The 23371-nt window shown below is 43.2% G+C and overlaps 1 protein-coding gene across 2 annotated transcripts in view; it reads right to left on the reverse strand.

Annotated features, from left to right (window-relative positions):
- The window catches only part of snx29 (sorting nexin 29), a 556462-nt gene that overhangs the window by 222414 nt on the left and 310677 nt on the right, over positions 1-23371 (reverse strand). For both annotated transcript variants that reach the window (XM_078418306.1, XM_078418305.1), the window contains one exon: positions 11542-11658. In XM_078418306.1, the coding sequence (XP_078274432.1) occupies positions 11542-11658 (117 nt within the window). The remainder of the gene's footprint in view (positions 1-11541; positions 11659-23371) is intronic.

Below are 23371 nucleotides of genomic sequence, written 5' to 3' on the forward strand. Positions count from 1 at the left end.
GATGAGAAAATGCTTACATATCTGAGACCAAGATTCTCCCACTCAGCCACCCAGTATTACACCAGCCCCTCACCACACAGTCATAAATGATAGTATCTCATGGACACAAGATCAACTTTGTTTAGCGAAGAAGGCAAATGAATACAGATTCGACCTTCTATTGAAGTCAATGATGTGGAATTTGGAGGACAGATTAATGTGTTGATGTCATTGTACGGAGTTTAGAATGACTGCCCAGGATTGGATTTCTGGATGAAAATGTTTCTGGTGCCATAGCCACCAACTTTAAGAGAAAACATATGTAGAATTATTAAATATGTAAAAAGACAAGTTGCATAACAAATTTTATAAAATAGGACCTGGGTGACCACTTTTGGCACAAGGCAGATTCGTCTGAATGAAAGAAACCTTACTGGAAGCCATATTTCTTAACAATTATACAATGCACTTCTTGCACTTCAACTCAAGAACTCAAGAATTACTCTGTTATAATAATTACGTGAACTCATCAGAATGTCGTCAGGTGTACAAATGACAAGGCAGGTGGGCGCAAGGAAGATTGGATGACGGGAGAAATTGAAGCTCTGGTCAAGAATAACGAGGAGGCAAAGGACAGGTATAAGCAGCTGGAATCAGGTCTAAGCCCGGAGGAGTTTAGGTAACTGAGGAGCATGCTAAAGATCAGTCTGAAGAAGGGTCTCGACCCGAAACGTCACCCATTCCTTCTCTCCTGAGATGCTGCCTGACCCACTGAGTTACTCCAGCATTTTGTGAAATAAATACCTTCGATTTGTACCAGCATTTGCAGTTATTTTCTTACACATGCCAAAGAAGGAAATCAGGAAGGAAAATGGAGCAGGAGAAAGCTGTGGCAGATAATATTCAGTATAATCCAAAGAGATTTCATAGGTACATTAAGGGGAAAAGGGTAACTAGAGAGAGAGTAGGGCACCCCAGGAATCTGTGCGGAGATGGGCAAGGCACTCAATGAGTATTTCTCCTCTGTTTTTACTGTGGAGAAAGACGCTAGGGCCGGGGAACTTGGAGCAGTCAATGGAGGTATCTTGAGGGCATCAGTGTTATGGTCGAGGAGGTGCTGAGCGTCCTAATGCGTATGAAGGTAGAGAAATCTCCTTGGCCTGATCAGATATATCCCAGGACACTGTTGGAAGCTGGAGAAGAAATTGCAGTTGCCCTGGGTGAGATTGTGCCTCTATTTAAGAAGGGCTGCAAGGGAAAGGCCTGGGAAGTACAGGGCAGTGAGTCTAACACCTGTGGTTGGAAAGATACCAGACTGTATTCTGAAGGACAAGGTATACATGTATTTAGATAGACAAGGGCTGATTAGGGATAGTCTGCATGGTTCTGTATGTGGGAGATTATATCTCACAAATTATTAGCTCAACTTTATTGTATCAGTTTTGTAGCTTTAATTTAAATTCAATTAATTAGTTTTGACATTTTCTTCTTGTCCAACTTTTATTATTATTCCGTTATCAATTTTGGGTTGTGCAAAACCTGCCATATGATCACTTGTCAAATGACCCTCCTCTCATTCTGATGATCTCTTCTTATCTTGTTCCCACACTCGATTCCACGCCCCCCCTCTACCCCCCCCCCCCCACCCAGTCTCTCCTCTGCAGTATATCCAGGTTGCCATCTCCAACTGCCCCACAATGCGATGAACTCCGTATTTTCTCACAAATGAATGCAGCATAAAGTCTTGTTTGTGTTCAGAGCTACACGATTGTACAAGGGCATTCACTTCTCCGTTCCTTCCAAAATGTCCAAAATGATCAACACATACAATATAGAGCAGAGTGCTTCTGTGAAAGATTTAATGCACTATAGATATATTTTCAGTGTCTGGGGTTAGAGGATTGCAATGACTTTCAACAAGGGTTTGTTTTTTAAAAGGTCACGTCTCAAATTAATTTGTATTATGCTTCAGGGTTCAAAAGAAGCAGCTGAAAAGGTAAAAGGCATTGCACCTTTGAGAGGGATAGAAGGAGAGAGGGGGAGAGGGGGGGAGAGAGGGGGACAGAGGGAGGGAGGGGGAGAGAGGGAGGGAGGGAGAGAGAGGGAGAGAGGGAGAAAGGGAGGGGGCAGAGAGGGTGAGAGAGGGTGGAAGGGAGCAGAGAGGGTGAGGGAGTGTGAGAGGGGGAGGGGGGAGAGAGGGAGTGAGGGAGGTAGTCAATAGACAATAGACAATAAACAATAGGTGCACGAGTAGGCCATTCGGTCCTTCGAGCCAGCACCGCCAATCATGGCCGATCATTCACAATCAGGACCCCGTTCCTGCCTTCTCCTCATACCCCCTGACTCCGCTATCATTAAGAGCTCTATCTAACTCTCTCTTGAAAGCATCCAGAGAATTGGCCTCCACTGCCTTCTGAGGCAGAGAATTCCACAGATTTACAACTCTCTGAGTCAAAAGGTTTTTCCTCATCTCCATTTTAAATGGTCTATCCCTTACTCTTAAACTGTGGCCCCTTGTTTTGGACTCCCCTAACATTGGGAACATATTTCCTGCCTCTAGCGTATCCAATCCCTTAATAATCTTATATGTTTCAATAAGATTCCCTCTCATCTGTCTAAATTCCAGTGTATACAAGCTTAGTCGCTCCAGTCTTTCAACATACGGCAGTCCGGCCATTCCGGGAATTAACCTAGTAAACCAATGCTGCATGCCCTCAATAGCAAGAATGTCCTTCCTCAAATTTGGAGACCAAACCTGCACACCGTACTCCAGGTGCGGTCTCACTAGGGCCCTGTACAACTGCAGAAGGACCTCTTTGCTCCTATACTCAACTCCTCTTGTCATAAAGGCCAACATGCCATTAGCTTTCTTCACTGCCTGCTGTACCTGCATGCTAACTTTAAGTGACTGATGAACAAGGACACCCAGATCTCTTTGTACTTCCCCATTTCCTAACTTGACACCATTCAGAGAATTCTCTGCCACAGAAGGTAGTTGAGGCCAGTTCATTGGCTATATTTAAGAGGGAGTTAGATGTGGCCCTTGTCGCTAAAGGGATCAGGGGGTATGGAGAGAAGGCAGGTACAGGTTACTGAGCTGGATGATCAGCCATGATCATATTGAATGGCGGTGCAGGTTCGAAGGGCCGAATGGCCTACTCCTTCACCTATTTTCTATGTTTCTATGTTTCTATGTTTCCTGTTCTTACCACCAAAGTGGATAAACTCACATTTATCTACATTAAACTGCATCTGCCACGCATCCGCCCACTCACACAACCTGTCCAAGTCACCCTGCATCCTCATAGCATCCTTCTCACAGTTCACACTGCCACTCAGCTTTGTGTCATCTGCAAATTTGCTAATGTTACTTTTAATCCCTTCATCTAAGTCATTAATGTATATTGTAAATAGCTGCGGTCCCAGTACCGAGCCTTGCTGTACCCCACTAGTCACTGCCTGCCATAGAGAGGGAGGGGGAGATAGGGAGGGGTAGAGGGAGGGAGGGGGAGAGAGTGAGGGAGGGGGGCAGAGAGGGGGGAGGGAGAGAGGGAGGGGGGAGAGAGGGAGGGGTGGAGGGAGGGGGGAGGGAGAGAGGGAGGGAGGGGGCAGAGAGGGGGGGGAGAGAGGGAGGGGTGGAGGGAGGGGGGAGGGAGAGAGGGAGGGAGTTATTCTAAAAAACATTCAGGTTATCTTTAAAAAATAATCTGGAGAAATTGGATGACTGCCATTCCACTATCATTTTTCATCAGTGGCAAAATATGATATTGAAGAAGTGGCAGCTCCATACAGATTTCCCAATTATCATTTGGCAAAACACCAAATGAATCATCATTAATCATTTCCTTGTTGTTACAAAGGGGCATATCGTCTTATTGGTTTAAACCCAAGTCATGTAACCTGCCCTGCCCTGCCCAAAGGAAAACAAATTGACAAATGATAAATCTACTCTACTGAGATATGAAAATGGGTCAAAGTGCTTAGACCATGGAAATGAAACCATACAGTGCACAACAGCTTACTGATACCAGGAGGAAGAGAATAATAATCTTAAATAATAGTAAATGACATTTAATAAGAAAGTATGAGCAGCCAGTGTTGTCAACAGTGTTTGAGAAGATGTGGGGAATGTGTGCAATTGAGTGCTGGAAATGTGAACTAATACCTATTTATCCTCTCTGGATCATTCTGCATCACTGTACAGGGTTGACCAAGCACCTCACGGCACAAGCCGTACATATGTTTCCTGCAGCAGACACATATTAAAGGAAGATAGACACAAAATGCTGGAGTAACTCAGCGGGACAGGCAGCATCTCTGGAGAAAAGGAATAGGTGACATTTCGGGTCAAAACGTTTCCTCAGACTCAGAGTCGGGGTGGGGTGGGGTGGTGGGAAACGTGGGTTATGAAAATTGTCAAAACAAATCAGAGCCAGCACTGATGACCATGGAAAGGTGGAGCCCACAATGACCCATTGTTGGCTGTGGCAGCTCTGGTTTGTTCTGAACTTTTTCATAACTCTAGTTTCCCTCCCCCCTGACTCTCAGACTGAAGAAGGGTTTTGACCCAAAACGTCGCCTATTCCTTTTCTCCAGAGATGTTGTCTGACCCGCTGAGTTACTCCAGCTTTTTGTATCTACAGTATCTTTGGTTTAAACTAGCATCTGCAGTTCCTTCCTGCACATTATCTTTAATCTTCAGTTTAAAAGTGTGTCCAACCTCATTGGATTCAGCCTGCATCCATCCATCCCTCATTCATATTTACTTTTTGTGGCTGCACTGCATCCAACATCCTGCCTGGTTTAACTCTGCAAGGGGGAACAGTCCTTGAGTGGTCACAGGGCCTAAATAGCAGTAAAAGCCCTGATGGCATTAATCCCCCCCCGCCCTTCGTGGTTTTCTGTCAGAAGACTCTCCCACTTGCTCTAAATACCTCTGCTGACCAAAGACATTTATAGACTTAAATCACATTTATATAAAATGAAAATAATTAAACAATTAACTGTAAAATTAAAAGTGATTTGAAAACTTAACAATAAACTTCAATGGTAATTAAAATAACGTTGTGACAAACTGCTTCGCTTCATTTGCCCATTCATATGAAAGGGGCCAGACTGGATGCAACAATCAAGCTGTGGCACCAGGCACTGTGGCCCAGATCTGGTGGCCATCATACTCTGTACCTTCATGCAGCAATGCACAGTGGCAGAGGTCCAGAAACACATTGCCCGTCAGTACAATAGGCTCCACTAATCTTCTTTATTTCAGACTCAGTTATTCTGTTAGTTTTTCATAACTCTGATGTTTAAAACCAACATTTTAACACAAAAGATAGATCATAATCAGACGCTGGAATCGAGTCTGTGATGTGCTTGTCACAATCTACTCCAAGCTTGACATACTGTGGAATATTGATTCATTTGCTGCATAAAGCTGACTTAGAAGGTGCTCAGTGGAACATTGTGAAGTCCGCCATTTGGATCCAGATGCTTTAGAAGCAACTGTTATGCTCCAAAATTATGCAAAATTTGCTGATCATGGGGAAAACCTTAATCTGTTTACATAATTAAAATGATATAATGTGTAGGAAACACAGAAACATAGAAAGTAGGTGCAGGAGTAGGCCATTCGGCCATTCGAGGTAGCACTGCCATTCAATATGATAATGGCTGATCATTCAGAATCGGTACCCTGTTCCTGCTGTCTCCCCATATCCCTTGATTCCGTTAGCCCTAAGAGCTATATCTAACTCTATTTTGAATACATCTAGTAAATTGGCCTCCACTACCTTCTGTAGCAGAGATATCCACAGATTCACAACTCTCTGGGTGAAAAAGGATTTCCTCATCTCAGTCCTAAATGGCCGACCCCTTATTTTTAAACTGTGTCCCCTGGTTCTGGACTCCCCCAACATCGGAAACATTTTTCCTGCATCTATCCTGTCCAATCCTTTAAGAATTTTATATGTTTCTATAAGATCCCCTCCCAGCCTTTTAAATTCCAGTGAATATAAGCCCAGTCGATCCATTCTTTCATCATATGTCAGTCCCTCCATCCCAGGAATTAAATCTGGAGAACTTACGCTGCACTCCCTCAATAGCAAGAATGTCCTTCCTCAAATTAGGAAACCAAAACTGCACACAATACTCCAGGTGCGGTCTCACCAGGGCCCTGTACAACTACAGTAGGACCTCCTTGCTTCCTATACTCAAATCCTCTCGCAATGAAGGCCAACATGCCATTTGCTTTCTTCACTGGCTGCTGGACCTGCATGCTTACTTTCAGTGACTGATTTACAAGGATTCGTTGTACTTCCCCATTTCCTAATCTGACATCATTCTGATAATAATCTGCCTTCTTGTTCTTGCCACCAAAGTGGATAACCTCGCATTTATCCACATTATATTGCATCTGCCATGCATCTGCCCACTCACCCAACCTGTCTAAGTCGCCCTGCAACCTCATAGCATCCTCCTCGCAGCTCACACTGCCACCCAGCTTTGTGTCATCGCAAACTTGGAGATATTACATTTAATTCCTTCATCTAAATCGTTAATATATATTGTAAAGAACTGGGGTCTCAGCACCGAGCCTTGCAGCACCCCACTAGTCACTGCAAAGGGAGATGGGTATCAATACAAAACGTCACCCATTCCTTCTCTCCAGAGATGCTGCCTGTCCCACTGAGTTACTCCAGCATTTTGTGTCTACCTAAAATTGTATAATCTTTCCTATTAACAGCGTACAGCTCCCATCTCACGATATATGCACTACAGACTCTCTAGGCTACTGGTCTCAAATTTGTTTTATATCAGCATTTGGGAAATAAGTTCATGTTCATTAGTTATAGGGGCAGAATTAGGCCATTCGGCCCATCGTCTACTCCGCCATTCAATCATGACTGATCTATCTTCCCCTTTCAATCCCATTCTCCTGCCCTCTCCCCATAACTCCTAACACATGTACTAATCAAGAATCTGTCAATCTCTGCCTTAAAAATATCCATTGAATTGGTCTCCACAGCCTTTTGTGGCAAAGAATTCCACAGATTCACCACCCACTGACAAAATAAATTTCTCCTCGTCTCCTTCTAAAGATACGTTCTTTTATTCTGAGGCTATCGCCACTGGTCCTAGACTATCCCACTAGTGGAAACATCCTCTCCACATCCACTCTATCCCGGCCTTTCACTGTTCAGTAAGTTTCAATGAGGTCCCCCGTCATCCTTCTGAACTCCAGGCCCAGTGCTGTCAAACATTCATCATATGTTAACCCAATCATTCCTGGGATCATTCTCGTAACCTCCTCTGGACCCTCTACTGAGCCAGTACATTCTTCCTCAGATATGGGCACAAAACTGCTCACAATATTCCAGATGCAGTCTGACCAGTGCCTTATAAAGCCTCAGCATTACATCCCTGTTTTTATATTCTAGTCCTCTCAAAATAAATGCTAGCATTGCACTCACCTGCCTTACTACAGAGTCGACTTGCAAATTAACTTTTTGGGAATCCTGCACCAGCATTCCCAAGTCCTTTACACCTTCCATTTCTGCATTCTCTCCCCATTAGAACATGGTCAATGCCTTTATTCCTACTACCAGAATACATGAATAAATGCCTTTATTCCTACTACCAAAACACACTTTGCTACGCTGTATTCCTTCTGTCAGCCCACTCTCCCAACCTGTCACAAGTTCACAAGTTATAGGAGTAGAATTACACCATTCGGCCCATCGAGTCTACTCCGCCATTCAATCATGGCTGATCTCTGCCTCCTAATCCCATTTTCCTGCCTTCTCCCCATAACCCTTGGCAGCCATTCTAATCAAGAATTTGTCTATCTCTGCCTTAAAAATATCCAGTGACTTGGCTTCAACAGCCCTGAGTGGCAAAGAATTCCACAGATTAACTACCCTCTGACTAAAGAAGTTCCTCCTGACCTCCTTTCTAAAAGAGTGCCCTTTTATTCTGAGGCTATGACCTCTGGTCCTAGACTCTCCCACTTGTGGAAACATCCTTTCCACCAGGTGGCGCCGTACGATGGCAACCTCGCCAATGGTCTGTCTTGTCCTTTTCTTCTTTTGTTGTTTTTAGTCTGTTGTTAAATGAATGTTTTAGTGTATCTTTAGTTTTGTATTATGTGTAGGGTGGGGGAAACTTTTAAAAATCTTTTTCCTCGACGGAGATGCGACTTTTCCAGATCGTATCTCCATCCGCAATGCGGCCTAACATCGTGGAGCTGGTGGCCTCTTGCTGGGGATCGGATTTGGGAGTTCCAACCGCGGGAGCTTGCGGACTTAACATGTGGAGCTCGCGGTCCCTGGTTAGGGACCGACTTCGGGAGCTCCAACTGCGGGAGCTTGCGGACTTAACATGAGGGGTTCGCAGTCCCTGGTTAGGGACCGACTTCAGGAGCTCCAACCACGGGAGCTTCGATCGCCCCGATCGAGGGAGCTTCGATCGCCCCGATCGAGGGAGCTTCGATCGCCTCGATCGAGGGAGCTTCGATCGCCGGATGCGGGAGCTTCAATCTGTGGATTGTGGATGGTTCGACTGCCCAATGTTTATGTTAATTTTTATGTAGTTGTGTGTCTTGTTGCTTTTTTGGTATGACTGTATGCCAAATCAAATTCTTTTTATGTTTTTACTAATTTGGCTAATAAATTAATTACAATGCAATACTGTACATCCACCCAATCTCTGCCTTTCTCTAAGTTTCAATGAGGTCCCCTCTCAACCTTCCAGCGAGTACAGGCCCAGTGCTGTAATCATTCTCATTCCTGGAATCATTCTTGTAAACCTCCTCTGGACCCTCTCCAGAGCCAGCACATCCTTCCTCAGATATAGGGCCCAAATTTGCTCACAGTACTCCAAATGTGGCCTGATCTGTGCCTTATGGAGCCTCAACATTACATCTATGTTTTTGTATTCCAGTCCTCTTGATATCAATGCTAGGAATTTGCCTTCCTTACTACTGATTCGACTTGCAAATTAACTTTATGGGAGTCCCGCACCAGCACTCCCAAGTCCCTTTGCACCTCCGATTTCTGGAATTTCTCTCCATTTTGAAAATAATCTACGCCTTTATTCTTATTACCAAAATGCATGACTCTGCACTTTGCTACACTGAATTACATCTGCCATGTCCTTCTGCAAAGTCCCTGCTTTCTCTACAGTACCTGCCCCTCCACCTATCTCCGCATCATCTGCAAACTTGGCCACAAAGCCTTCAGTCCCTCATCCAAATCATTAATATACAACGTGAAGTGTAGTGGCCCCAGCACCGACCCCTTCATAACTCCGCTAGTCACTGGCAGCCAACCAGAAAAAGCCCACTTTATTGCCACTGTTTGCCTTCTGCCAACCTGCTATCCATGCTAGTATCTTCCCTCTGATACCAATGGGCTCTCATCTTCTTTAGCAGCCTCATGTGCAACACCTTATTAAAGGCCTAGTGTAAATCCAGGTAAACAACATTCACTGACTCTCCTTTGTCTATCCTATTTACTTCCTCAAAGAATTCCAACAGGTTTGTCAGGCAAGCGCTCCCTTTCACAAAATCATGCTGACCGACCTATTTTATCATGTGCTTCGAAGTACTCAGAAACCTCATCCTTTATAATGGACTCTAAAATCTTACCAACCACAGAACTCAGGCTAACCGGCATAGAGTTTCCACTCGTCTGCTTTGCTCCCTTCTAGAACAATGGAATAATATTTACAATTTTCCAATTGTCTGGAACCACTCCCGAGTCCAGTGATTCTTGAAATATCACTGTCAATGCCTCCACAATCTCTATAGCCACCTCTTCCAGAACCATGGGGTGCAGTCCATCCAGCCCAGGTGACGTATCCACCTTCAGACGTTTCAGTTTCCCAAGCTCCTTCTCCCTAGTAATAGTCACTCCACTAACTTCCACCTCCTGACTATCTTGAATTTAAGGCACGTTGCTGGTGTCTTCCACTGTGAAGACTGATGATAAAAGGTATTCAAGTCATCTGCCGTTTCTTTATTCCCCATTATCACTTCTCCTGCATCATTGTCCAGCGATCCAATGCCCACTCTTGGCTCTTTTTTACTCTTTATATATCTAAAGAAACTTTTGCTATCCTCTTTTAAATTATTAGCTACTTTCATATTTTATCTTTGCTCCCCATATTGCCTTTTTAGTTACCTTCTGTTGTTTTTTAAAAAGCTTCCAAATCCTCCAACTTCCCACTAATCTTTACAATGTTATATGCCTTCTCTTTTAGTTTTATGCTGTCCTTGACTTCCCTTGACAGCCACGGCTGCCTCATTCTCCCCTTAGAATCATTCTCCCTCTTTGGAAAAAAAAGATCCTGCGTCTTCTGAATTATTTCCAGAAATTTCTGCTATTGCTGTTCCACCGTCATTCCTGCTCGGGTCCCATTCCAATCAACTTTAGCCAGCTCCCCCCTCATGCCTTCATGGTCGCCTTTGCTCAACAGTAATACCAACACATCCGATTTCATCTGCTCCCTCTCAAATTGCACGTTGAACTTTATCATATTGTGGTCACTACCTCCTAGTGGTTCCTTTACCTTAAGGTCCCTAATCAAATCCGGTTCATTACACAATACCAAATCCAGAATTGCCTTTTCCCTGGAAGGCTCCACTACAAACTGCTCTAAGAAACCATCTCGTAAGCACTCTACAAATTCCCTCTCAGGAATTTCTTACATGCCGATTGTATCTCCTGATGTAATTTGTACCCTACATCCTGGCTACCGTTTGGGGGCCTGTAAATAACTCCCAGCAGGGTCTTTTCCATTTGCCGAAGGATGGGAACAGGGGGTATGGATATGATTTGATATCCAACAATTTAATATATTTCAGGTCGACACAAAATGCTGGAGTAACTCAGGCGGGTCAGGAAGCATCTCGGGAGAGAAGGAATGGGTGACATTTCGGGTCCAGATCCTTCTTCAGATTAATAACATTTAATAGTACATTAAATACTATAAAAAAATCAATAGAATTAATCAAGTGTAGGTGTTTAGTAATCCAACAATATTTTTGGGTGTCCATACATTAATGTTGCATTCAGACTCCTAGTTCGGATTAAGAACAGTATACATCAAAAAAGCTTCATTGACTGGTCAGAGATTCAATTAAGCTGAACCGCACGGTTCTTGAATTCATTAAACCACTCCAATGATAATCATATTAGTGCAGAGATATTCTGCAATTTGATTAAACTTCTTAAAATACGACTGTAATTCATTTTTCTTTGCTCCTTTGTGAATTTCTTTATATGGCTTCTAACTTATTTTAATGCCTTTTCCCAAGAAGCTGTCTCCATATGATTAAAGAAAAATGAACACTTCAAAGGAGCGCTCTTTGTACTCATTTCTCAGATATTTTTCATCCCAATACTACAATCATTCTTTGTCTCTTGATATTTGATTCTAGACTATTTCTTTCCAAGTTGCTCAAAGTTACTTTAGCCACATTTTAAATATACTTTGTTATCTTTTCTCCTTGCAGATTGTTCAAAGTTATCACCATTTCGGAGGAGATTGCGCAAAGCTACTTACTGGTCCTCTTAAATCAATAAGCTCCTGCCTCATCTGGGAGATGACGGCTTCCTTGGCCAGTAGTGATCTGTGCAGCCTCTCATTGAATTCCATCAGCTCTCCATGCATCTCTGCTACCTGAAAATAAAGCACATAAAATATTAGAGATACATATATTAGACATTAAGATTTCAGCTGCACCAGACCCATTAATAGCAAGCAATGTCATTAATAATATTTCACAGTTCTGATAAGAGGTCCCGGAGCCGAAACGTTAACTGTTTCTCTTTCCAGATGCTGCATGAACTGCTGAATCTCCCTAGCATTTTCTGCTTTCTTACTTCCAACATCTGAGGTGTTGTGATTTTCAGCCACGATGGCCTGGATTGTGCTCATTCCTGCCTAGCGAGATAAGGAAAATATAAGGAATGACAAGAGATAAACCCACATCAAATGATTCTCAATCATAATTGCACTGTTCCAAAAAAATTTTTAATGTCAATTTTAAATTCAGAATAAGGAGGTACCAAAAGTGATAATTTTTACTGACAAAACAGTGTCTACTGTTAAGTATTTAATGATGTACAGGAACACTCCCACACTGCTAGAAATAATCATTCTGATCACTAATTAATTTGACAGCAAAGAAACAAACTGATGATGGAATTCAGCAGTTTGATGTTTTTGAGTAACTCAGCGGGACAGGCAGCATCTCTGGAGAGAAGGAACAGGTGATGTTTCGGGTCGACAGGGTCTCAACCTATAACGTCAGAAGAAGGGTCTCGACCCGAAATGTCACTCATTTCCTTCTCTCCAGAGATGATGCCTGTCTCGCTGAGTTACTCCAGCATTTTGTATCTATCTTCGGTTTAAACCTGCATCTGCAGTTCCTTCCTGCACATTTGATGTTTTGGGTTGAGATCCTACATCAGACTGGAGTCCTATATCAGTCTCAACCCAAAATGTTGATGATCATTGCCTGACCCACTGAGTGCCTCCTGCAGTCTGCTTTGCTCCAGGCTACAGTGTATGTCTTGTGCAACTGTAATTCATTTGACAAGACACTACTTTTTGAAACCTGTGTGAATTTTATTATGTAATATAAAAGAAAAACTGTTACTTTTGCTAAGTATTACAACAATGACGGAAAACGTTCCACGTTGCAATGTGATTTTCTTATTTACAACTGTACGATCCTAACTGTGCAGTTCAGATCATTGATATTTTTGTTCAGTTTAGTTTAGAGAAACAGCTCGGAAACAGGCCCTTTGGCGTAGGGAGTCCGCGCCGACCAGCGATCCCTGCATATTCATACTATTCTACACACTCTAGGGACAATTTACACTTATACCAAGCCAATTAATCTACAAACCTGTACGTCTTTAGAGTGTGGGAGGAAACCGAAAATCTCTGAGAAAACCCACGCGGTCACAGGGAGAACGTACAAACTCTGTACAGACAGCACCCGCAAGCTCTTTAAGGCACCAACTCTACCGCTGTGCCACCCCTGCCTGATATATATTTTAAAAACTGTGATCAAAAATCTTTCTGGATCACCGCTGCAAGTCTTTCGTCCTCAAAACCAATTGCACATCCATACTGTATCTTCTCAATTTTATTTCATGGGATTCAATGTTGCTGCCACAGTTAATTTGTGGCAATTGAACAAAAAAACTGTTAAAATTCCAAAACCACGACAGATGGCAAGTCCTGAGGTGCTATTTCCCAGTTGCCCTGATGGCCTTTTTGACAGCTTGCTGCTGTCAAAGGTCTTTTTAAATAAAATTCAAAGACCTTTGACATAATAATTTGAATAATGTCTGACAGAGATATTTAAAAACATTTACAATAGGACAAACATTCATTTAAATAATTACTGAAAAGTTTTAATTTGATACCTCTAACGTTTGAGGAATTACTTTCAAACATTAAGATGTTTGCAATCCTCCAATCCTCTTGCACCACGCCTACGCCCAAGGAAGACTTAAAGATTGCAGGTGGCGCCAATGTAATTTTGACATCCAGATTAGCTTATTTATCCACTTAAGTCCAGCTAGCCTCTTTGAAAACCTTTTTATATCCATTTTTAACAGTTCAGTCATGTAACTGAACTGTAACCTCCTTAACAATGACTTTGGTTCCATCTTTTTTCATGTTCATAAGTTATAGGAGCAGAATTAGGCCATTCGGCCCATCAAGTCTACTGCACCATTTAATCAGCCTGATCTATCTTTCCCTCTCAACGCCATTCTCCTGCCTTCTTCGCATATCCCCTGACACCTGTACTAATCAAGAATCTATCTATCTCCGCCTTTAAAATATCCATTGACTTGGCCTCCACAGCCATCAGTGGCAAAGAGAAAGAAAAGGAAACAGGCACTTCTGCCATGTCATCTAATTCCATGCATCTATCTTCCTTTGTTTCTGAGTCATTTTACACCACTATACAATGTACGTTTGACAGCATACGTTTTCAGTAGAACAGAATGCAAAAGATATAATTGGTCTCAAATTGGCATTGATTGCTAAATGTGCAATTTTCAGATTTAGTACCCCAAGCAATTTCATATTAAGGCAGTCGGCAATTAAAACTAACATTATGTGCTAAATCCAAATGGACCTTATCAACAGTGCACCCCATTTAATGCTTGCTTTCATCCTTTGGCCAAAATAACCTCCAAAATTTCCAATGGGACACCAAGTGCTGGAGTAACTCAGCAGGTAAGGCAGCATCTCTGAATAACATGGATATGTGACTTTTTGGGTTGAGATTCTTCTTCAGACTCATTGTAAAGAGCGTAAAACTGGAAAAGGGGAGAGGCAGGACAAAGCGTGGTAAAATTGGAGAATTCACTGTTCATAACGTTGGGTTGTAAGCTACCCATATGAGGTGCTGTTCCTCCACTCTAGCAATGGAGAAGGACCAGGACAGAAAGGTCAGTGTGGGAATGGGAAGGGGAGTTAAAGGGGAGTGTTACCAGGAGATCCAGTAGGCCTTGGCAGATCTAAAAGTGTTTCAATGGACAAGGCTCTTGCTACAACACATTTCTGCTAATCTTCTACTTATTGACATGTAATGAAACTCTTCCATAATCCTTAATTTGCAGGGTTTAGAGATCATATTCAAAGTCAAACATTTGCTCTCGGATACATATAGCCAACATCAGTTGATATATTTTTTTCAACCGGACATCTTTAATTAAAGCTATTGATCTGTTGTGCAGGCAACCACTAAATACTCTTCACTATGTAGGAAAGAACTTCTTCTTGCGTATGGCGAGCTCAGCCTAAAGTTGTAGGCCAAGGAGAGACACCCAGGCCAGGGCAGCAGCAGTTGCTGGGTGCATGGCCTTGATGCCACCAGGGACAAGCCTCAGTGAGCAGTCATTCACGATGTGTGGGACGGTCTGGTCTGGATATCCGCAGTTGCAAGCAGGGCTGTCTGTCTGTCATCCCCCACTGGTGCAGGTGATGGGCTGTTCTTGCATGGAGGGTGTGGATCCTGTTCAGGGTTAGCCATTGCTTGCCATGGAGTCAAATCCCGGTGGTTTCACTGTGGGGTCTGTGATCACCTCTCCGTTGTTGGTTTTGGCATCTTTCCAGGTTCTGCGCCACTCAGTCTCGGGGTCAAAGTCTTCCAGGGTTTGGCTGAAGACCAGAAGGGTTTGCGGGACTTCAGGCGCATGTTGGGCAGATTGTTCAAGTCAGCATGGATGGGAAGGTCAGGGTTAGGCTCGATGGTGCACCAATCTGTCAACATCCTCTCCCTTCTGCGTATGCTGGGCGGGGCGATGTGAGAGAGGACAGGGAGCCACTGCAAAGGTGTTGACTTAAGCGTCCCTGTGATGAACCGCATTGCAGAGTTAAGGACAGCGTCAACTCGTTTGGTGCGGCAGCTATTAGCCCAAGCTGTTGAGCAAAACCCGGCTGTTGAGTAGACCAGGGTTGCGGTACGGAGGGTGTGTGCATTGGATCCCCAGCTGTTGCCTGCAAGTTTCCTGATGATGTTGACCCTTGCTTTCAGTTTATCAGCCACCCTCTTCAGGTGTTCACGACAGATGAGGGTGCGGTCCAGGGTAACTCTGAGGTACTTGGGGAATTCCTCATTCTTCACCGGCTCACCACTAAAGGACACAGAGCTTTGCATTGGCCAGCCGAACGCTGAGGTAAAAGGCAGTGACAGTTGTCTCAGATGGGTTGGGGCGAAGTCGCCAGAAGGTGAAGTACTTCTCCTCCATCCCCTTCAAGGTGGGAGATTGCAACCTTCACATGGTCTACCCTGTTTCGACTAATGCAATCAACCCGATGTGCACAATCTAATAGGAAAGAACTGAAGATGCTGGTTTACATCAAAGGTAGACACAAATGCTGGAGTAACTCAGCGGGTTAGGCAGCATCTCTGGAGAGAAGGAATGGATGGTGTTTCATGTCGAGACCCTTCTTCAAACTCTTCACTGTCTGGCCATTGTCATGTGAAATAATCCCTTTTGTAATAAATAACAGTTTCTGAAAATATATTTGTACAGCCTTTAACCATTCAGAGACACCTGCTTTCAGAATACTCATAGGCAATTATCCTTGCAATGATTTGAGGACATGGTTCAAATGACATTACCGAAATGTTTCTGAATTGAAGATAGACACAAAAAGCTGGAGTAACTCAGCGGGACCGGCAGCATCTCTGGAGAGAAGGAATGGGTGACATTTCGGGTCGAGACCCTTCTTCAGACCCACTGAAGGCTTCTGAATAGATGCAGATCTCACTAAGTAGATACTTAAAAAAACCTAAAAAACTTTGGTATATTGTGCCAGATGTAAAAAGTGGTTATATTTTAATAAAATAAAAACAGAAAATGCCGGAAATACTCAAGCAGCACCTCTGAAGTGTGACACAAGATTAACATTTCAGATTGATGACCCTTCAGCGACTAGGGAAAGGTGGTAGAAACAAATATGCTTTACGCTGCAGGGAAGGAGGTGGGGTGGAGGAAATTAGTGTGATTGGATAGAGACCAAGAGACACTGAATTACACAATTGCCAGTGGTACCAGTTGGCAGTTGGCAGTGAAGGCTTGTTAATTGAACTGTGAGATACAAAATACTAAAGTTGCTGTAAATTTGAAATGAAAGAAAGTTGTACTATCCAGATGGTCACATAGATCCAAGGAAGAGGAAAAATGGTACATAAACTGAGAATGCACAACAGATCAGAATTGGAGAATTTCAGCATGACTGAATACTGTGCTTTCGCTCAACAGCTCAACATGAAACCGATAATCATTTGTGCAGAATGCAGGCTCCCAATTCTCAATTAATTCCAAAAGAAACAAGAAGGCCTTTTGATTCTCTTTTGAACCAAATCGAACCAAAAACGGACTTGACATAACGGGCTTATGTCTTAACCAGCTTGTCAAAACCTGTCACAAGCAGTGAATTTAATGTGTGATACTGAGACCAATACTTGGACAATCAACAGGATACAGAAAATGTGTTACGGTTAAATAGGAGCCTAGATATTTAGATCAAGGAAAGATGTGATAATCATTGCTATGAAAGAAAACATTAGAATCACATGGCGAGTTTAAAGTGGAATTTGTGCGGCAGATGCCATGGTATCTAAAAGAAATTAATGAATGAAAGAAATTCCATATGCCAGATCACCAGGTCTTTTACTGCACACTGCTTGCACATTTTGGCAGGGAGAGGCAATCAGCCTGAGATGGAGAATCCATGCCTGCGAAACAAGTCATTAAATAGATCTGGAAAAATCTTGATATAGTTGAGCTTCAGAATTGTTACAATCGTGATCAAACAAGTTGGAGATTAACATACTAATCATATATTGTATAATTCCCACCATACGTTATATCAGCACCTCTGCATATACGGATCCAATGCAAACAATGAAGTTGAAGCATTCAAAGGATAAGTGGTTATTAATTTCTGATGTTTCATCTTTGCTCTCTTGTGAGGAAGAAGCCTTCATGGTGTGAGATAAAATCAACAGAACTCCTGGAGAAAAGGAATAGGTGACGTTTCGGGTCGAGACCCTACTTCAGACTCGAATCATCACCGATTCCTTTTCTCCAGAGATATTGTCTGACCTGCTGAGTTACGCCAGCTTTTTGTGTCTATCTTCGGTTGAAACCTGAAGCATCTGCGGTTCCTTCCCACACAACAGACAAGTAATCATCACTATTCTGCAGCAATTGGTGCTGTGGATGAGGATGTGCAATATAATTGGAATAGGGTGTTTACTGCCAGGAGGGTGAAGGGCAGAGCTCCAGCAGGTTTGCTGTGTCATGTCACTTGACTGTGGACATAAAATCAGCCCCTCCAGTCTAGTGCAGTCTGTCCATGCCCACCAAGTCCTCACCATTATCATTTCCTTCTGTCCATCCCTTTTTGCCAGTCATCTGTGGCACACTGTATCAGTAAACGTGGTCCACAATATTTCGGTCCATGTTCCAGGCATATTTTAGACTTTACAGATAAAGCGCGGAAACAGGCCCTTCGGCGAGGCATGTGTTTTGCCGAAAAATGTAAGGCGAAATCGGAATGGCGGAAATTAAATAAGAAAGCGGAAACTTTCCACTAAATTCGGAAGGGTTGGGAGGTCTGCCAATGGTTTCTACTACAGTTCCTTTGATGTCGTAGGACTATCCTGCCTATGAATTTTTATTTTCCCTATCACTACGTTCTTAAATATCAGTTATATTGTAGTTTTCTGATGGTGGGATATTTCAATAATCCAAGAAGTGTTGACGTATCCTGTGTACACACAAAATCAAATGGAACTAATGCCAAGGCAGACTCTATCTAAAAAACGTAGATTTAGAACGCTCGTACCTGGCAACAGAGAGCAGTGGGATCAGCTACACCACGTCCCACTTTTCAAAGCACATTCACGAGGCTGTGCCTCAGGAAGGCGGCATCTATCGGCAAGGATCCTCACCATCCAGGCCATAGCCTCTTCTCACTGCTACCAACGTGCAGGAGGTACAGAACCCTGAAGTCACACACCACCAGGATCAGGAATAGTAATGGCAAGAGTGTTTTATTGTCATATGTCCCAGACAGAACCATGAAACTCCTATTTGCAGCAGCACATCAGACTATGTAAGCATAGCACTCTGTAAACAATATAATAAAGGATGTAAAAACTTATATACATACGTATATTTTAAAAAATATATATATAAAATGTTTCTCCTTTATTATATTGTTTAGAGTACTATGCTTATATACACACACACACACACACACACATATATATATATATATACATACACATATAAACAATAATAGTGAAAAAAGACAAAACTAATGCCCCCAAGTCTATGTAGTTGAGAGCTGATTTGGCCGTTGTAGTGTTTAATAGTCTGATGGCTGTATAGTTGCTTCCTACAACCATCAGTTTCTTGAATCAACCTGCACATGCTGATCCTACCTCAGCACAAAACACTACCGACCACCTCCGGCTCCACCATGGACTTGTTTCCCAATTATGTTTTGCACTAATGCCTTGTTTTCAGGCATTTCTCTCTTTCACTGTCTTATAGAATTTACGTCTAGAATTTATCTTAGTTTAGTTTAGATACAGCACGGAAACAGGCCCTTTCAGCCCACTGGGTCCGCGCCGACCAGCGATCCCCGCACATTAACACTATCCAGGGACAATTTTTACATTTACCAAGCCAATTAACCTACAAACCTGTACGTCTTTGGAGTGTGGGAGGAAACCGAAGATCTCGGAGAAAACCCACGCAGGTCACAGGGAGAACGTGCAAACTCCGTACAGACAGCACCCGTAGTCGGGATCAAACTCAGATCTCCGGCGCTGCATTTGCTGTAAGGCAGCAACTCTACCACTGCGCCACCATGCCGCCCTAACACTAATTCATGTTTTAATTTATGTTTTTGTATGTTATCTGAACCTGCTGCGATGCTATTCAAGCAAGATTTTCATTGTTCCTGTACCTGACGGTACTTGTGCATATGACAATACAGTCATCTGGACTCGTGAAAGCAAACTGTTTCTGGAATAAAATTTGTAAAAGGAATTGTAGCATTAATGAGACACCACTTAATTAATTGTGAAGAATCCCCTCGTTATCACTTCCTCCACAGTCAACAATGGACCATTGTGGGCTCTTTGGCCAGTGGTACCGGCTCTGATCTGTTCCGTACTTTTCCATACCTCTCGTTTCCCTCTCCCCTGACTCTCAGTCTGAAGAAAGGTCTCAACCCGAAACCTCACCTATTCCTTTTCTCCAGAGATGCAAAGATGATCTTAAAATTTTTAATCTAACATGCCAAGTCCATATGCAATCAACTGGAAATTGTCACTTAATTTTCACTAATAGTTTGTAGCACTCAATTGTTCATCCAAATCCCATACATTTCCCCACTAGCCATATGATCCACATTGACAACCATGTGGTGAGTTAGCTCTTGCATGTGAAGGTATATTTTAAAATACTGCAGCTGAATCACAAAATCAATGGGTATGTCTGAACGCCACCTATTCCTTTTCTCCAGAGACGCTGTCTGACCCGCTGAGATCCTCCAGATTTTTGTGTCTATCTTCGGTATAACAAGTTTATAGTTGTCGCCTCATAACTCAAGTAATCTAGGTTCAATGTGACCTCCGGTGGGTCTGTGTGGAGTTTGCATGTTCTCCCTGTGTTCTCCCACATCTTCAAGCATTCCAAAGATGTGCAGTTTGGTAGACTGAGTGGTACTGGTGACTCAGTGAATGGTAGAATCTGGGGAGTTAAAGTGAAAAGAAAATGCAGAATACGGAACAAGCAAACATGTATGTGGTCATAATCTATAGCAAGGAAAGAACAATCATTGGCAGTGCAGGAGGCATGGGGCAGGTGTAGGCAGCTGGGATCAAGTGTGTCCCTGGAGGAATTTCGGAGCGGAGGAGCAAGTCAAAGAAGGAAATCAGGAGGGAAAAAAAGGGGCAGGAAATAGCTCTGGCAGATAACATTAAGGGCAATCTCAAGAGATATTATAAATACATTGAGGAAGAAAGGGTGACCAGAGAGAGAATAGGGCCCCTCAAGAATCAGAACGGTCAACTCTGTGTGGAGCACCAGGAGATGGGCAAGGTCCTCGATGAGTATTTCTCCTCTGTTTTTACTATGGAGAAAAGCATGAGGACCGGGGAACTTGGGGCAGTCAACGGAAGTGGCTTGAGGTTGAGGAGGTGCTCAATATCCTAACGCATATGAAGACAGACAAATCAACCAGGCCTGATCAGATATAAGGAAGAAATTGCAGGTTTATGAGATTTATGAGTCTGAGACTGAGATTTATGTCATCATTAAATACAGGTGAGGTGCTGAAGAAATGGAGGGTGGCAAATGTTGCACCACTATTTTTAAAAGGGCTGCAAGGAAAAGGCTGAACTATTGGCCAGTGAGTCTAACATCTGTTGTCAGAGAGTTACTAGAGAGTATTCTGAGGGATAAGATATACATGCATTTAGATAGACAAGGGCTGATTAGGAATAGTCAGCACAATTTTGTACATGGGAGATTGTGTCTCACAATCTTGAGTGGGAAAGATTTGATATGAACCTGAGGGGCAACTGTTTTTACAGAAAGGTTGGTAGGTATATGGAGCGAGCTTCCAGAGGAAGTAGTTGAGGCAGGCACTATCGGAACATTTTAAAAGCATTTGGACAGATACATGGGAAGGGTAGGTTTAGAGGATATGTGTCAAACGCAAGCAGGTGGGACTAGTGTAGTTCTAGTGTTGGTCGGTGTGGGCACGTTGGCCTGAAGGGCCTGTTTCCATGGTGCATGATTTGATGAACAATCGGGAAGACCCAATAAAAGAGTCTGATATTTAGCCATTCTTGGAAATCTTAAATGTCTGCACCAAAGTATGTTAGTTGTCAATGCCACACAAACAAACTAAAATCAGTTGCTGCAAGATGCTCTAATAAGGAAAGCTCTCAAGGCTCATTTAATTTTAAATGGTGCATCAGATTCACTTAAACTTTCAACAGACTTGGGATCAGCCAGCTGTGCAAACTGCTTATTCCAAGGCGAGGTTGCTTTTGGAGCCAGCAAAACTTGTGAAATCACAGCTGTCGCGTTCACAGCAGTGTCCATATGGGATCCTGATGATGTTACGGAAGGGGTGTTTAGTCCAACTCTGATGGATAAGAAGTTTAAGGAAGTGCTTCTTTCACACAATGAGTGGAAAGAATTAGTAAATTGACCGATCGCAATCTCCACCGTTGACATCTAAGATAAAAAAGAACATGCTCCTCCAGAAACAACTGTGGCACGCAGGGAACTGCACAACCCAAGTCAGAAGACGTGGTTGGAAGACATGGAGCTGCACAACTCAAGTCATACCAATGGGAAGTTAATGGGATGAGGGGAAAATATGAGGACCAAGCACTCACACGAGCCTCGAAGACCTGCAAGCTCGGGGTTGCATGAAAATAGAAACAGTATGGAGTCTTTTATCAAATGATTCAACAGGAATTTTTCAGGGATCAAAATGTGTCCTTCGTTTTTGGAACAGAAACATATAAACATAGAAAATAGGTGCAGGAGGAGGCTATTCAGCCATTCAATATGATCATGGCTGATCATCCAAAATCAGTACCCCATTCCTGCTTTCTCCCCATATCCCTCGATTCCGTTTGGCCAAAGAGCTAAAAGGCAGAGGGGTGACTTAATATTATGAAGGCTTTTGATGAAGATGGTACAGGTGGAATGTTTCCACTTGCGGGGAAGACCATAACACAAGGCCGGCATTATAAGACAATCACCAAAACAAATCCAGTATAAGAAATATAGCATAAACGGTACTGGATGAGACCTGATGTCAGGACATGCTAATCTGATACAAACTGGTAAAGGTTGATTATCTGAAATGGTTACATTTAGTGCTGAGTTTAGAGTGTTGTAACGTGTTCACACTGAAGATGAGGTGCTATTCCTACAGCTTATGTTGGTCTTCATTGGAACAGTGTGGGTCAAAGACAGAGCAGGTATGGAATGGATAATTAAACACAAGCAGTCGCAAGCTCAGGGTCACCCTTGCCGACTGAACAAAGATTTTTCATAAAATAGTAATCTCAACCGCATTTGCTTTCTTTAAGATGTAGAAACGAGGAACCGCAGATGCTGGTTTACAAGAAAAGACACGTGTGCTGGAGTAACTCAGCAGGTCTAGCAGCATCTCAGGCGAACATGGACAGGCGATGTTTCAGCTCGGGACCGTTCTTCAGATTGATTGTGGAAGGGTGGGGGAGGAGAAAGCTGGAAGAGAGGAGGGGCAGGACTAAGCCTGGGAAGTAATAGGAGAATATAGGTGAGTGGGGTTTTAGATAGCCTGATGGTTGGACAAAGGCCGGAAATGAAAAGATAGGTACAAGATAGAAGGATTGAAGAGTTGCCAATTGTGAAAGGAAGGGGAGAAACAGGTATGAGTCCAGGTGGGGCGCAGGGGCAAGGGAGGGGGAGGGGGGGTAGTTACCTAAAATTGGAGCATTTAATGTTCATACCATTGGGTTGTCTTTACATTAGCTACCCAAGCAGAATATGAGGTGCTGTTCCTCAAATTTGCATATGGCCCAACTCTGGTAATAGATGTGGCCCGGGGCAGTAATATCAGTATGGGAATGGGAAGAGGAATTTAGTTTAGAGATACAGCATGGAAATTGGCCATCGGCTCACCAAGTCCAAGGTTACCATCGATCGCCCGTTCACACTAGTTCTCTGTTATCCCACTTTCCCATCCACTCCCTACACACGAGGGGCAATTTACAGAGGCCAATTAACATGTAAGCCCACACATCTTTGGGATGTGGGAGGAA

Source organism: Rhinoraja longicauda, chromosome 21 (genome assembly GCF_053455715.1).
Source record: "Rhinoraja longicauda isolate Sanriku21f chromosome 21, sRhiLon1.1, whole genome shotgun sequence".
Lineage (NCBI taxonomy): Eukaryota > Metazoa > Chordata > Chondrichthyes > Rajiformes > Arhynchobatidae > Rhinoraja > Rhinoraja longicauda.